A 16,670-nucleotide genomic window follows, 5' to 3' on the forward strand; every position below is an offset into this window, starting at 1 on the left:
ATCACGGTATTTGTTTTTCCTGAAATGCCAATATAAAAGCTCCCGAAGGTTAATGGAAACTGCATGGCATAAGTTCAACCATGCCGCAAAAACACACAGGTTTTGTTGCCTTAACCTAACCAATCTTTTCAAGAACATTAACCAGGTAGTGTGTAACTTAATTATGAAACATGTTTTTGGTACATTCAACGTAATGGCCTCCTCATCTCCTAAACCACCCTGTAACTCCTCAAAGGTCTGAATTTCAAACCCGCAACCTTAAGAATAAAACTATTATAAGATAAGATAAGATAATCCTGAATGTGTTGTCATGTTTGTCTTGTTGTCTGTGTTGATTGTAATGTGTGTCGAGATGGACGCCTCGCCTTCTATTGCAAACCAAGTCTACCTACGGGTACAAATAAAAGTAACCTGAACCTGAATCCTTGTTTAAGTCGCACAGCAGGGAAATGTGCATACTGTTTAATTAAGAGTATGTTTTCAATGTTAACCTTGGTGTCACTCATCTACATTTATTTACAGTTCATTTATCGTCCAGTGGGCATTATCTAATGTCACCGCCAAACATGACCACAGAAAACATTAGTTTGATGTATTTTAGACATGATGGCAAAATAGTGTGAAAGTATCAAAAAAAGTAAAATAGTTTCAAACAGAACATAATAATGAAACACTGCAGAGAAATGCAACAGGACTGAAGTATACACAAATATCTGTTTTATGTACAAAGACATTTTTACATGACCTGGCTTTCCTTTGCAAAAATAAAAAACAACAAAAAAAAAGTGATGCTCTGTTTTTCTCACACACACACGCATTTAGTTTCCATCATCATGGTGTACGCATGGGAATGTTTTATTCAACTTTTTTCCTCTGGAACTAAGAATTGTTAGGTATGCTTGCTGCAAAATGTTCATTGTATGAAAACCAATCCATCTGTGTAAACATCAATACTGCCGAAGATATTTCCGTACGGTTTCATGATCCCCTGAGAAAGGTGCGATGACTCACAACCATTTTCCAGCCCCCAAAAATAGAAGAAATGTGATATGTAGGACAGGTTACGCACAGATTGTAATAAAAACGGTTTATTTTGTGCACTTACCTTGTTGATTTTGTTGGTTTTGGGGAGCGTCTGACTGATGTGCAGGTCTGTGTACCTGAGCGGGTTGTTGATGTCACATGGCACCGATTCGGTCCGCACCAGACGAGCTACTAGAGGAAAGAACCCCACAGAGGAACAAAGACGCACTGTGCAAGACTGACATGAAACAATACTCGCCTAATAGGTTTGAGACAATTAGGACAAACTCTTTATCAGGCCCTGCTTCTAATATGAAAAAATTAACCAACTGCCTTTTCTTGAACACCATCCATTTGTTATCGCATACAGACACTTTGTTGAGAAAAAAAAGTTTCCTTAAGCAAACTATGTCATTAAGAAACTGTCACTTCGTTTAACTAAGCAGGGAAGAAGAGGTCTGAGTAGTGTTCTTTACCTTGAGTTGTTCCTTGGGGATCTTATTTGGGGGAGAAAGGGAGAGAGAAGGCAGAGAAAGAACAAGTGAATCTCAATTCTGATAGCAGATAGTGGGAATCTTCTCTGTGTCATTAGAAACAGTGCATGACGCAGTCACATTTGTCAAATTTAAGTGCCTTAATTAATCAGCTGATAACCTTCTATCTGCCTAAACCGGCAAAGACTAGTTAACTTTTTTTAAATGGGGACTCAACTGAAAAAAAAAAATGTCTTCAGTAGCTTTAAGGACGCATTCAAATATTTGAACAAGCATGAGGACAGAATACAACAAGGTTTACAATCTAGTTCTGGTCCTAACCTATAGATTTATTATCCACATAAACACATTTGAGCTATTGCCTATTTGGTACCGCCTGGAATACAGCTTGGGATAGTCTAAGAAATAACAAGGGTTTGGGCAAGTCACTTGCCTCTGAGCTTGAACACTTTGTTACTCATCCCAGCTATTTTAAAATGTGTGCGCTTTTCTGTTGGCTTTATGAATCTTCCTCATAAACTTACAGAGGTGAGAGGAAAATGGAGAGGAACTAGATGGAAATGCCATCTCTGTATGAAGAGAACTGGGTACAGCGTTGGAGGTGGGGATCTGTTCATTCCCAAGAAAAGTTCCTCAGTGGTACATGAAGGGGAAAAAAAGGTTGGCTTCCGAAAATTCAGATAAAATGCCCCTGATGTTGGAACGATCTTCCGCATCCATGGGCCCATGAAGAAAGCACATTAGCGTTTCCTTTGAACGGAGGAAGGAAATCAACTTTCAAGACCTGATGATTTAAATAAAGGCTATTTAAGTGTTTGTACTGGAAAGTTGATTTACCTAAAAACAATATCAGCTGATTTACAGACATCTCTTTTCCAGTGTAACTATATGGCAAATATTTTTTTGGAGCCTGAAAGCATCAGGTAACGGACATGGAAGTTGAAATTACAAGGTTTGGACACCATGTCAAATGTGCTTTAAAGCCGGTCGCTCTTCCTGAGGGCTTGGATTTTCTGGTTAGTCATGCAGGGGAAAAGGCTGGGTTTACTGGTGAAGAAAAATATCACCAATAATGTTCAAAATGTGTGAAAAATACCTTTAAGGGATTCTCGTCCGCCTCGCTGTATGATCAATAGATGGCAAGGTGGGGCTTCTTTGGTGCATTTGTTGTGGCACTTCAGCCTAATTACAAACAAAAAAAGACAATTTTATTATTGTTTGTTTTGTTGTTGTTATTATTTTTAGCTTATTTAAAACAGCGACGAAACCCATGCAAAGTGGGAGCATTAACATGTAGAAAAACAGACAAGAGATGCAAATTGCTAATTTATTCAAGTGAGATAAAAACAAAAGGGTTAATCATGTGTTACCTCGAAAAACAAGTACAAAAAAAAAGAAATTCAAATAAAAAAACAAGCAACACTACACCCTAATTTCACAATATAATGACAAAGGCATGATTAAATGTGATCAGACACAAATCACTACCACTGATGCAATAAATAGCTCTTAAGACACAAATCAGTCTTGATACCTACTTGCAGTTTTTACATTTCAGTCCAAACAACATTCCCTTTCCACATACTATGCATGTCTGAGACATCCAATACTTTGTGGAAAACCTGCAAGAAAAAGAGGAGAGTGAGATAAGGACATTTAAAAAAAAAGAGTCAGGACATCACTTTCAGCTCCTTGCACATCTATATGACATATAAGAGCCGTGGATTACCGTGAGGAAAAACACAGTTTCTGACCTTTCGCATTTCGTAACATTCTCTCATTCTGACAGACGGCTTTCGCCAAAGAAGGCGCCACATTCCCTGCGTAACCTTTCGGCGAGGATAATAGATGCCAGAAGAAGGTACTTCTGTAAAAGTGTTTACCTTCCTAATCTCCTTCACCTGCTGGTGTAATATGGGCCCATTTTATTTTCATCTTTCAGTAAGCCGGTGCGAATGAACATCTGCGGCAGTCTCTCCGCGCCGGAGGAACGGGGCCGTGGGGTTTTACATCAATGCACCAATCAGTCCGAGTGATGGGAGCTCAGAGGCCTGCCGCACTCTTAAAATCTCCAACACAGTAACTTCTCACTCAAACCAATTGCGCAGTAGCAACTAATTCCCTGCACAGGCTGACCGAGCGGTTCGAGCACGTATGTGACTATTGGCTGTATTTACTGATGCAACGCCTGGTTCGCAGCAGTGCCGCTGGCTGGCTAATGGCAGGTGACTAATGTAGTTTGACAGGAACCAAATGTCTTTATTAAGCCTGCCTTCGCCTCAATCGAGAGGCAAAACTCAATCAAGCCCCGACCGGATTTATGTATTCTGCTGTCAAATTTGTGACATTAAGGGCAGATTCTGCATAAAGAAAGGTTCTTTCAGCACAGTGAAGGCTCCGAAGCCAAAGTGGTGCGTTGTGTACCGGCGACGCAAATGCATTGCTGGGATCCCACAACGAATACGGTATCGTTTTACTTTTTAGATCACTGGCGTTTGGAGTCAAGCAGGGTGAGAGAAAAAGACGGGGGACAGGCGAAGAGAGAAAGAGAGCTGAAATGAGTTATGAAGGAGGCCCTTTTTTATTTTTTTTTATTGGAAGGACATTCTATCACAGATGTACGAGTGTATGTACAAAGGCAAACTTGCACACACTCACCCACGCACTCTCCTTACCTGTGTTTGATTGAGTTTCCCAGATCTCTTCGGGGAATCTGTGGGGACCAGCGAGGCACTGAGAGAGTGTCTGGAGAGGAACAGACAGGAGAGAGGGAGGGTTGGTATGTTTTTATTTTGGTCAAATGGTCATTCTGACAGAATGTCTGTCGGAATTGACTAAATGTCTTGCATCAAATGTTTATTTAGGACACATGGCATTTTGGGGAAATGCACTGATTTTGCAGCAATTTTGCACCATTTTGGTGACGGGCTTAATCAACTGTTGTGGATATCATGCAGCCAGTTAGTCGTGACTCACTGTCAACTCATCACTGTAAATGAGCTCTTGTTCTAATTGTCTAAATAGACAGACAGACAGACAGACACACAACCCAGCTTACACTATTTACATCAGTCAACAACAAAGTTTGAATTGTCTGCATGTTAAGATGCAGATGTCTCGTATTGCCACCTGTATTCCAGTCGTGAGGAACTCTCGCTTCAAAATGTTTCCACAACAAAAGCCTTTCGCTCGGTCCATTAGTGCTGGCAATGACTGAGCAGCCCGATACATTTATGCGCCACCTCTTAATACCAGGTAAGAATGGACACACAGCGGTGCCTGTGAAGGCGGCTGGATGAGGTGGATATGCATTGAGATGATAATGACGTGCCGGCAATAATTCAACAAAAGAGCCGATAAAATAATAGGTTATACCGCAAAGGCCATCGTGCAAGATCATTTCTGCTAAAGCTCACATATATCATGAAAGGTATATTCAGGTGATATTCTGTTGCACTTTTGACAATTTAGAAATAAATACAGTCGACCAAAACATGGAACCGAAGAGGTGTCATTTTCAACACACCAACCATCACCCTTTGAAATGTTTCTTAAAGAGTACTCCACTGAGTTAACATTGCAGTCCTAAAATACTGTCAAGCTCAAGAAGGACAGTTTAAAAAAGATCAAAATCAAACCAAAGAGATTATCCTTTTTACTCCATGAGTTCTTCTTCCTTGTGTAAATCTGCGTCGATATTACCCATAATGCAACTCGACCGCCGACAGTTCAGTCTGAGATTTGGGTGTGTTATAGAGATGAGGAGCAAGCTACAGAGGTCAGGTGAGCTCACTGCTTTTAATCGATTTCATTTCAAATTCTTGAGCCCCAAAAATGATCAATTACAATAACAATTGTTACATTAACAACGTTTTTTTACATTTTTTTTTTTCATATATGCACTAATTACTCCCCAAAACCTGAACTTGATGTGTAAAATCGGCACACTTTTCCTTTAAGGTAAGTTGTATGTGCATGTCTCTTATTTCAAGAATAAGGAGGTTTTATATAAACAGGGTAACTGTGTACTCGGCAATATTCATAAGCATTCACACAAACACAAATGTCCAGACTCTCATCGTTTGCATCTTCTTAGCTGAAATTGACTGGCTACCTTTATGCAGAGTTATTCATGAGTTTTATGTTACTTTTAAGATGGAAATGAATGCTGAGAAGAGGGGATTAGAGGGGACTTGAGCTTTTTGTGTGTGGGTATGGTGGAGGAGATGAACAATACATTAAATCGGGGAATTGTGAGGATAAAGACAGAAAAACATTTTTTAAAAAGGCCTAAAAGTTCTAATGCCTTGAAATGGAATTGTGGGCCGAGGTGTGAGATCCATCTCCATATGAGAGGACTGACGAGTTTCACTTCAATCAGACCCGGGAGGAGACAGACATTTCAGTTAGTTTCAGCTGAAAATATACTGCCCAAAAGAATGAATAATCTATGACTTTCAGGACTTCTTTGTCAATTGTCCTATTCATGGGATCTTCGTTACGTCTTTTTGTTTGAAAGTAAACCAGAAAGTCGCTGAGATGCCAATGTTCTTGAAAACTTGTGAATCGGATTCTCCAGATAAAAAACATTTTCAGAGACGGATGTCCTCTGGAGGTAGGGTTGCTCTAGCTCAGTGATTCTCAACTGGTGGGTCGCGGACCCGTTTTCAGTGGGTCGCGGGCCTTTGCCTGGATAAAAAAAAAAAAAGTCTGTGCTTTTATTTTGAAGGGGATATTTTATGCAGCGAAGTGCCCTCTATTCACACTCCTTAACAATATTTGGCGTTAATGCCTTGTAATGCTAATATCAGCAGAGGATAAACTGAAAACTATACCTCTGTGAAATGACACTTTATGTAGACGAATTGAAGACATGTCGGATGACATCAAACAACAGACCACAGCTCGAATTTAGGCAAGTGGTCATTTTGCATTACAAATGGACGAATCTACATACATAAACAAAGCGGTTTTACTTGTTTACGTGAAACATGTGTGGGACGGGGACTGACAGGAACAATTTCTCTGCACAAGAGAGCTCCCTATACTACGACTGCAGAGGACATTTTCAGCTCAGGTTCAAACTGCACCATCTTTTCATTAAATACATTTGAGAAGTTGAAAATGTTCCTTGATTCGGGTCGCGGCTTGTCATTAAGGGGTAATGGTGGGTCCCACAGCCAGACCAGTTGAGAACCACTGCTCTAGCTGACTTTAACTGAAGTCCAAAGAAGGAGCTGCAGTCATAATCTAAACTTTACAATGAAGATGGGGAGGTTTATGATCACTGCATTCAGTATTGATTTTTTTTTTCGCTTGGTAGATTTTCTGCAGTAAAGAGCTACAGACTAGTGTAGCTAGAGTAGATTAAAGAATAACTACCCAAACTTGTATTTAGCAGTAAACTTCTATGTATTACTTGTCTCACATAAAACCTAAACAAAACTGTTTTCATATTTTGTCAGTTAATCACATCTGCGCTACGAAACCTTTAATTTTCAGATGAAAAAAAGAATCACACTTTACATCCGGTGAGGGACTCAATCAGTCCTATTAATTGATGACGAGGCAGCGAGTTATTGCCAGTGCTAATCTCATGGCCCCCGGTGCCGTGCAGCATTTCCTGGTTCCTGAAACACCCTTCCTCCTCCTACTCCAGTCTCTCCAGAGGCTCGGTGTCTTCCCTCCGCACGCCGATGCATCGCTCAATTACACTCAATCAACCTGATAACTCAATACAGAGGGGAAACTGACATCATCTGCTTCTTGTCGGCCTTGTTGGCGACTGGCAGATGATTGGACTTGTCAGCGGCGTGGTCAGGGCTGTTTATCATCGTGTGTGTGTGTGTGTGTGTGTGTGTGTGTTGTTGACGTCGCTGTCTGTCTTCCGCAACAGCCTTTGATGATCCTACCATCCCTCAAAGAACGGGGGAGTGCAGATTCATGTCATTAATCACTCATGAGAACTAACCAGTCATTGAAAAAAACATATGCCTCAGAAATTAGAGAAGTATTTGTGTTGCATGTTGTTTTGTGATAAAGGCTTGAATTTGTGCCTTGTCAGAGGTTGGTTCTGAGCTTATTTACAAGTAAGATGATGAGTACATTTTGTATTGCCCTTTTCATCTGTTATTGTGGTATTCAAGTCAAGTCAAATGTATTTGTATGGCAGGAAAATAGGACATGAATGCATATTTAAATACAGAGGGAACAAGAGGAAAGGAAAGAGTCAGAGACTAGCTAGCCATGGGCAATAATAGAACAGGTAGGTCTTAAGGTTTGTTCCTGAGAGTGGGCCCATAGTCGTTGAATGTACGTTCACAAGATTTACTACCGATTTAGGTGTATTGAAGTCGATTTCTTTTTGGGTTGTACTTTTGTGTTTGTTTGGCTTTAAGACTCTATTGTTTAACTATGTGTTACATGTTTTGTGTGTGTCCTTCAAAGTTGTTTGCCCAGTAGTATTTATCGTCGGTGGTCAAAATCTGCCATTCCCGTGCTGGATTCAGGAAGACTGATATCGGATGATTACCATTATTCACTGTTTACTGCATGCGAGGTAAATAAATGCTGAGTGGAAGAGATGTAAACATTTGTCCACACACAACAAACTTCCAATGAGACAACAGACGCACACACACTTAACACTAACTCAACATTACAGACAAACTAGGGCGTGTAGTGTCTTTGCAGGTAAAGTCAGGTCGTCTCAGGGTTTATTTACAAATAAAATGATAAATAAAATTGAATTAAGCTATTCATCTAGTTTTGGTGTGTTTAGGTGTGTCAGGTGGCTTGCACCGATTTAAGATTATACTGTTTAATGTGATGTGATGTGTTTTATAACCATCCTTTAAAGTCTCTCCAGTATTTATTGGTGGTGGCGGAGTCCGCCATTCCTGCTTCAGAAAAACAGTGCATGCATGTAATCCAGCGCGATTTTATATCATTGATATCAGCCTCACTATTTACAGTTTGTTCTTTTTACACCAGTTGAATCAAGCTACTGCCGACGTAAACATAACAGCCTGCTGCTGTTGCTTCACATTGAAGCATTCAAATGATAAAACTTCGGGTGGCTGTCATTGTGAAGCATTCACAGGAAATGCAACGTTAACATGGAACTGTTCATTTGCAAAACAAGCCAACTGTCATTTCAGCATTTTGAATATTTGCAAGGGAGTAATAAAACAAAAAGGAGCAGCACCGGAGAGCTGTTAGATGAAGCGCTGCAGGCGACTCCTCCAACTGCTCAACAAGGTAAACAGCTTCCCTTCAACTGTCTTTCTGTAGTGTAGAAAACTATTCAGGGCATGCACAGCATGCAATCTGGTGGAGGTTGCAATTATTTTTGACTGACGTTCTATAGTTAAACAATGCGAGTTTGTTTGGTTAAACGAATACACCAGTTAGTGTTGTATTTCTGACAAAGATGCTGCTCAAATACTGTTTGCTGTGTACCACACTTACCATGGTAACCACAGATGTTTGTTGAATCAACCACGACTGAAATGTCAAGTGCAACTTTCACATTTTGGGATTGTGTTGGATGTGTATTTTGTAGATCCATAAATAAATCTAATCAAAATGTTCCAATTTCCTAACCATCCGAAAACCCCTCAACGTCGTCAGCAACATGAAGCTTGACTCTACTAGTTTATATATCAATTGTATCTTTTCAGTGCCCAAAGTAAAAGTAGTGTATTAAGCAATGAAATGAAGCAGGATATATCAAAAGGCACAAAACATCTTCACAGCTGTTTGTTCCAGGACAAAAGTCATACGAAGTAAAGCCCGGGTGTAATTCATATCAGAAACGATGTGAAGATTAGCCAGGTGACGCAAGTTCACGCTATTTATGCCGACATTGTACCGAGAATGAGTCCAAACAATTAAGCAATTTAAATGTGTCCCCTATGTGAGTTTACAATGTGTGGTATCTTTAAAGAAATGTTCTCTACCAGGAAGGGAATGCTATTTAGTTTGCCCGTATTTATGTTTTTCAGCATCAGGGTTTGGCAGGTTAGTGTTTTCCAACTCCAATAAAAAAACGATTACTACTCCCTTGTGCTTTATGTTTATGAGACATTCTTGTGATGTGTTGATTGTGAAAACACCTCAACATCTTCACCAACATAAGGTTCAAACCCATGACCTCGAGTAAAACAGTGGGATGCTCTACCGGTTTATATTTCAGCGTCATCATAGTCGTGCCTCCAACCATGAGACCAGGTGTAATGGTCTCCAGAGGGGGCAGTTTGATAGTCCATGGAGGAGAAACAACAAATAAGTGTAAATTAGGTCACGCACAGGTGTGCAAACATCTCACGTCACATAAACAAGGCACGACCATAGACTTAAGGACAAGTACAAACAACATACCAGGACAATCTAGGGTGTGTAGTTTCATAGTAAATGTGTGTGTGTATGCATGTGTACACACATGTTTGTGTGTTTGAGACAGATGAGCCTGCAGGAGCTGAGAAACCCCAAGGCGCCAGACAACAGTGTCCTCTTCCATCTTCTCTGAAAGGCCTCGGCCTAATTAGGCCTTCCCCCTCCTCCACTGCCCAGTCACATGACACACAGCAGACCGTGGGGTTGACTTTGCTGTGTGTGTGTGTGTGTGTGTGTGTGTGTGTGTGTGTGTGTGTGTGTGTGTGTGTGTGTGTGTGTGTGTGTGTGTGTGTGTGTGTGTGTGTGTGTGTGTGTGTGTGTGTGTGTGTGTGTGTTTTTGTGCGGGTTAACGAGAGAAATGTAACTGCACTAAAAGATGAAGAACTATAGGTTTCTGTCTGTGTGTGGGTTAAACAGAGGGGGGCGTGTGTGTGTGTGTGTGTATGTGTGCAGAGATAAAGAGACAACTTGAGTCTAGGAGCCTATTTAGAGCCAAATATAGTTTATTTGACATTAGACTGAAATGCCTCTGCAAGTGACTGATCGCTAAACACTGCTACTCCCCAAGGACGATAATTTCCTACTGCGGGTAAAATAGAAAAGAGTGAAACTTGTGACAATAAAAACAACATGAGATACATATAACTGGGGGGGGGGGGGGGGGGGGGATTGTAATTATTCTCATTGTCTGCACAGTTAAAGAGTCATCTCAACCACACCTACTCCCGTCATTATCAGAATCATCAAGGTCCTACAGCTCAATGGGCAGGGTGTAGCACCTCTATGGTTTGGATAAAAGCTCCAATCAAATGGTTGAATGCAATTAGCAGCATAACTGTAAACAATAGAATGCATAACTGGAATGGTATCATTAGGAGATGATCATAGGGTGGAGAAGAAAATACCAAACAAATTCAGTACACTCGCACGCAACGTGAAGGATGACAAGCTGAAGCCTGTTTAACTAGATACGACTCTGCTATTACGGTATCAACGGTTCATTGTGCAGAGCAGCAGAAGAAGTGAACAGGACTGTAAAAGTGAGTGGGCGTTTGCTGCACAATGTGCTGCATTATAGCACATGAGTGTTAAAGGAGCGATATTTTACAGGCTGTTGCTCGCCATGTCCTCAACGTTTCTCATCCATGTGTTCCAATGAGACTTCTCCACGAGGTGAAAGTGCACAACTGAACAAGCATTTGTTTGGAGTGGCAGCAAGAAATGAACTAAGAGAAGAATGGAAGTAAAAAAGAAAAAGAAAAAAATTCTGTCTGAATGTGAGAAAAAAACAAAAAAAACTCAGATGAACAAGAGACAAAGACGGGTTGCTCAGTTGCTATGGCAACAGCTACACGCCGAATAGCCTTTTTGCAGAATGTTGTGCTGCCATCTTTGACGACCACGCGCAAGGACGCACACGTTTACATATAATCCAGACACACACACACAAAATCCCTGCAATAAACTGACAACAGCAATCGTTGCAGCGGTGGAAAAAAAAAAAGCAATTTTCAATCTTTGCACAGCTTTATAGATAGAGTCTTTTAAGACTGGCGGTTTAATTGTGCCAGAGAAACAGAGGGAGGAGGGATGGGAGAACAGATGATGCCAGGAGGTCTCATGGCTCGGTAAGTGACTTCCTCAGTTGAAGAAGTCAAAGGGCTCGGAGCACGCAGATGAGTGCCGGCAGACATGCAGGTTTTGGTGGTGAGGCCAATCTGACGCTACGCAGAGCTTTCAGGTGACGTAATGCAAACGCACCCTCTGGAGGTCAAATCGGAGGTCCGTAGCTCTTGGACAAAGCAGATTACGAACAGCTTATTGGTTGAGTAAGTATACAAATTTGCTGTCATTATCTGGGCTCCTTTTCAACTTCGTCTTCTACCCTCCATGTGTCGTTCTATCAATCAAATTCAAAAAGCGGCTCGATAAAGATCCCGCAAGTGAACTAGAGGGATGCTTCGGTGGTGCCGACGGATGGGAAGCTCAAACATACACGCGGCATTCAATGCATTATGACCAAACAGTACCATCTCCTACAGCACACAGCCTGTTGAAATATGAGAATGAACACATCTGATTTGTTCTCCGTGGCTTGTAAACCCAAAGCTTTAGCGGCAAATTGAAAGTCGCTAACATCTGCTGTCACACTACCCTGCTAGCTAGCTGGCTATTAAAGCCGTTTGTTTGTTTAGATTGGCTGAGGTGTCGAGTGACGACCCCAGAGTGGATTTTCTTTTGCACAAAAACAGCCTTTCAATGTGGATGCAGTAGCAGCAGAGTGCTCACAAAGACTCATCCGACACGTGACACTGTTTATAACACCTGCTCTTCTTTTCTAGGAACCAACATAGTAACTATTGACCAATCCACCTCTTTATTGACTGGAATTATTGACCTCCTCTGGTTTCAGTAGTTGGAGTGAGACTTCCAACTTGGAAAATGTTGTTTTTTTTTGTAGCTGTGACCTGATTATTGAGTTAAAGTCATCACATTCCTTTTAGCAATCCACGACCAAACCATGGCTGAATGATAGAAAAGCCCGTCTTTAATGAAATACTGAATCGACTCCAACCTCAACCCTATACTGCTCAGGTGGCTCTTTTTCCTCACCCCGTTATAAATTCAGCAGTTATTTGTAGCCATTGTTTATTTGCCAACTCTCAAAAGGGACCTCCATTGTGGTGCCACACTAGGTTGCTATGGAGATCTGTGACGCAACTGCAAAGCGTCTATGCGAGGTTCGGGTGAGTGGGTGACGTCATTGGAGCACATGTAGAAATAAACAGAGTGAGTTGTGTGCAAAGCTTATGAAGAACATTTAGGCCATTTATATCCACAAGCACACACTCACAGACTCCTACACACTCTCTATCTCTGCATCTCATACGTGCACACACACACACACTGCAGTTTTACAGCAGATGTTTGTGTGTGTGTGTGTGTGTGTTGGTAGAGTCCCAGGGCCGGTACTGGACCTCCAACTAGAAACAAAGGCCTCATCACAAGTGTGGGGTGTGTGTGGCTGCTCTGTGTGAGCTCAAACAGCCTGAGGCACAGGAGGTGAGCTGTCCGTGGAACATGTCCCTCTGTGGCCACCATAACTTTTCAAACTGGAAAAACAATGACTTATCATAACACCTGGAGCAAAAGAACTGAAATATGTATGTATTATTCAAGTGGACCATGAGGGTAAAAAAAGAAAACATAAATTAATATCTAAAATGACTTTTGTGCTTGCAGAAACTCAGTGCAGCAAAATGAGCATTAGAGTGGATATAGGCCTTCCATGAGTGGCAATAAAGCGCTGCAGGGACGACGTATTTTTGTAGGTAAACCCGAAGTTAGCATCGCACTGGTTCCCTCGACATGAATCCGTAGGTTTTTTTTGTATTGGATTATTGCAGAAATTAGCCACTTGTTAGCAACTGCCTTGACTCTTAAAAGCTGATGTATACTTACTGATGTCTTTTATATTGTACAACAAAATGTTAAAATATCTTAAACTTGTGTTAACCACAGGCCTTATTTCAGGCATCGAACCAAAAAATCTATTACCTCGAGACAAGGGAACCGAAAGTGCGAAAATGCTATCTCATTTCCTGGGTTTTAGGATTCTTTCCATCAACACTCTATAGCCCTTATATGTATTGACATTGTCAATCTAATGTCTGCAGACTTTTGTTCATGTATGTGCATCAGAAGCCTTACTAAGTCATTTCAGATAAGAAGCTTTCTGCTGGTCTTTGCCGAACGTCGGTATCGGCCAATATTCGCCTTTTAGACTGCCATCCAAATAAGATGGTATTAACCGATGGCAGTGGCCTGTGTTTATATGTTTGTGTTGCATCAGTTTTGCGCCAGCTAACTGTTGTGTTGGTAACTTGTCTCTCTCCTCCAGGTCCGGGGTAAGGGGGACCAGCCAGACTCCTTGCCGTATCAGAAAACTTTCAACTCCTGAACCACGAATGGTTAACCTATCTCTCTAAGATCAAATTCCATTCACAGTCTCATTAAAGAATTTGCACACGCTTACATTAAAACAGACAGCGAGCCATACATTTGTATAGTGGCAGGAAGGCCACGAGATATTGGATCTACGTGACATTCTATTTGAACACACTCCTTTAAGAAGTAACCCTATGGTCCCAGGCAATACAATAGACGGTATTACTGCCAGTTAGAAAGAAACAATTGTTATAGATCAGAATCTCTGCAATACTGATGATTTACTGACTATTATAAAACAGCACAATGTGCCAAAGACCGATCCAGCAAAGAAACACAAGTGTGAATTTTGAATGTCTCATCGTGTCATGAACAGACTATCACAAACAGTGTCTCTAGGTGGAATACCAAAAAAACTCAGAGGAAGAGGCTGACGTTTCAGCTTCGACTGGGCACTGACTCATCCTGAGCAGACAGCGTTTGGTCACCTCAGCCAGTCGTGTGGGTCCTCCGTCTGTTTTGATTCAGACGACTGGAGCGATGAGCGATACTCCTGACGTATGAGATGGCAGAATTATACCATAATCTCAAACATAGACCCCGGGACCAATGTTTAGCCTGGTATAAGCGGCGCACACACTCTTGTCCGCATGCTCACACAAGCATTAACACACACACACACACACACACACACACAAACACACACAGGCCTTTCCTAAAATAAGACCTGGAGACCCGTAGGGTCATCTGAGGAGCTCCACAGAATTGTTTTGTTTTTTTGGCATTTTTTTGTAAATACACCTTAAATGGACTGTGAATCCTTCTATTTTTGTTTCACCAAATAATACAACATCTGGATAATAACATATAAAATAGTAAGTAAACATAAATTTAAAACAATTCCCTAAAGGCGTTGCTGTGAAATCGAGTTCACGAGAAAGGTACGGACAGACATAAGAAGAAGCAGATGGTCTGGAGGAATAATAAGTCTTTGTGAATGAAAGGACAGAACGTTGGATATATCTGCATCTCTATCAGTATATCTACAAGAAAACAAAAAACGTTTAGCTTTAAGGGAAGGAAAGATAGCAAATTATTGAAGCTATGAAAGTAAAGTCAGTCATTGCACCACCTTTAAAAAATGTGCCGTTAATTAAACATAGAAAAGACAGTTAAAAACTTAGATAAACCTTATTTTCCACTTGGGGTCAATTTGTCTTGAACTCAGTGCTGCCAGACACCGTCTGACAGACAGATGGATCGGTTATATTCCAGTACATCTAACAAATTACAACTGTAATCCACACCTGCACAAACAAAAATGCAGCAGCCTAACCTGTATTTGAGAAAACCTAAAAGCACGGCTGGAATCCTCCGAGAGAACCTGAGGGAGCTATGAAGCGGCAGGACTCTTATCCTAACTCTTATAGCCATCGGCTATGTGCTGAATGGCTGCAGGCCTGTGATCATTATTTACAGCTTTGCGGGTCAAATATCACGTTTATTTATTCAGATACTTACTACATCTTCTTCTTCTTCAAACTGCTATATTGTCAACACACATGCACACATCAGCAAGTGAGACTATGGTCCGTCCTCTCATGCATACGATGTGTGATTATTCCATGCCATGCCTCTACCGACAAATATGCAGTGCCGTGCCCCACATACCTGTTCGTCAAGTCTACAGCTATTCATGACACTAAGCGGTGAACATTAATCACTCCGTTCCTTGACTCAATCTCCATCACTCCCCAGCTCCTCCTCGGTCTTATGGCTTTCGCAATATTCCCATAATACATCAGCCAATAAGGCTGCCAATGTGCAGCAACACACCACCTCCGGTCATTATGGCACATTATGTGCTTATTAAGTATATTCTTAACAAAAGAATTATGGTGGTAAGAATGATTATGGGCGAAGGTTTTCTGTTCTTTATTTTTGTGGCGAGGTCGACTTTGGAAAAGGCAGAAGACTGATACTAGAAAGTGGAACATAAGGTGAGACAACTGTTGCAGAGACTAAAGACTCATTTTGGGTTAAAAATCAACCCGTATTACAGTTTCATAGACTTTTTGACTTAATCTAGCCGAGAGCAGGATGACATGCCAGGAATGAGATATTGCCTGAGAACTAAATATGCAGTCCAAAGGGATTTGAATATGAGACATATATTAAAGGGCATTGAAATTCTCATAAAACTCTCATTTCATAAAAGCTAGAGAGCACGAGCTGATTAAAAAAAAAGAAGAGTTCTCTCACTTGCAGAAGGTGTTTCAGCATGGACAGGAGGTGTGGAAGGGATGAAGGTAGGGAAGAAGAAGGATCGCAGAGATCGCTCGGAGTGGAGGGGCGAACGCTGAGTGGGCAGATTCTCACAGCTGCCCACGCTGCTGTGGATCTTAAGGTTCAAGGGCTTGGTCTTCTTCTTGGCTCTGAGGGAAACAATAAAAGAAAGAAACTGTTAGACTGACAGATATGGTGTGTACACACTCCGAACAAAGGCCAGAGTTTCTTTTTGTTTTTCTATTTCAACAGTGATAAATACCAGCGCTGTTAATAAGTGTTTCTCTCGTAAGTGTGAAAATATACGCTGAACTAAATACAAGATACAACACTTTATGGGAAATTGTTTGCCCTTCAAGCGATGTCAAGCTATTCTTTGAATTACGAGTGGAAGGTTTAGAAAGTACATCAGCATGAACTTGGATAAATACAGTTGTTTGAAGATGTTTTCACAGCAATATGAAATAAATATTAAAGAGAGAATATATGACCTGTGAACTTCTTAATAAGCTCCAAACATCA

General features: G+C 41.1%; 1 protein-coding gene across 2 annotated transcripts in view; it reads right to left on the reverse strand.

The window, feature by feature from the left end:
* ksr2 (kinase suppressor of ras 2) overlaps window positions 1–16,670 on the reverse strand; it is a gene marked incomplete at both ends in the record, with an annotated part of 81,308 nt that overhangs the window by 19,843 nt on the left and 44,795 nt on the right. The window contains 5 exons of one of the 2 annotated variants that reach the window (XM_079161207.1): window positions 1,106–1,215; window positions 2,614–2,699; window positions 3,056–3,139; window positions 4,193–4,262; window positions 16,125–16,297. In XM_079161207.1, coding sequence (XP_079017333.1) covers window positions 1,106–1,215; window positions 2,614–2,699; window positions 3,056–3,139; window positions 4,193–4,262; window positions 16,125–16,297 — 523 coding nt within the window. Of the gene's footprint in view, window positions 1–1,105; window positions 1,252–2,613; window positions 2,700–3,055; window positions 3,140–4,192; window positions 4,263–16,124; window positions 16,298–16,670 lie in introns of both variants that reach the window. The other variant, XM_079161206.1, reaches the window with a different exon arrangement.

The sequence above is a fragment of the Pholis gunnellus genome (genome assembly GCF_910591455.1).
Source record: "Pholis gunnellus genome assembly, chromosome: 6".
Classification (NCBI taxonomy): Eukaryota; Metazoa; Chordata; class Actinopteri; order Perciformes; family Pholidae; genus Pholis; species Pholis gunnellus.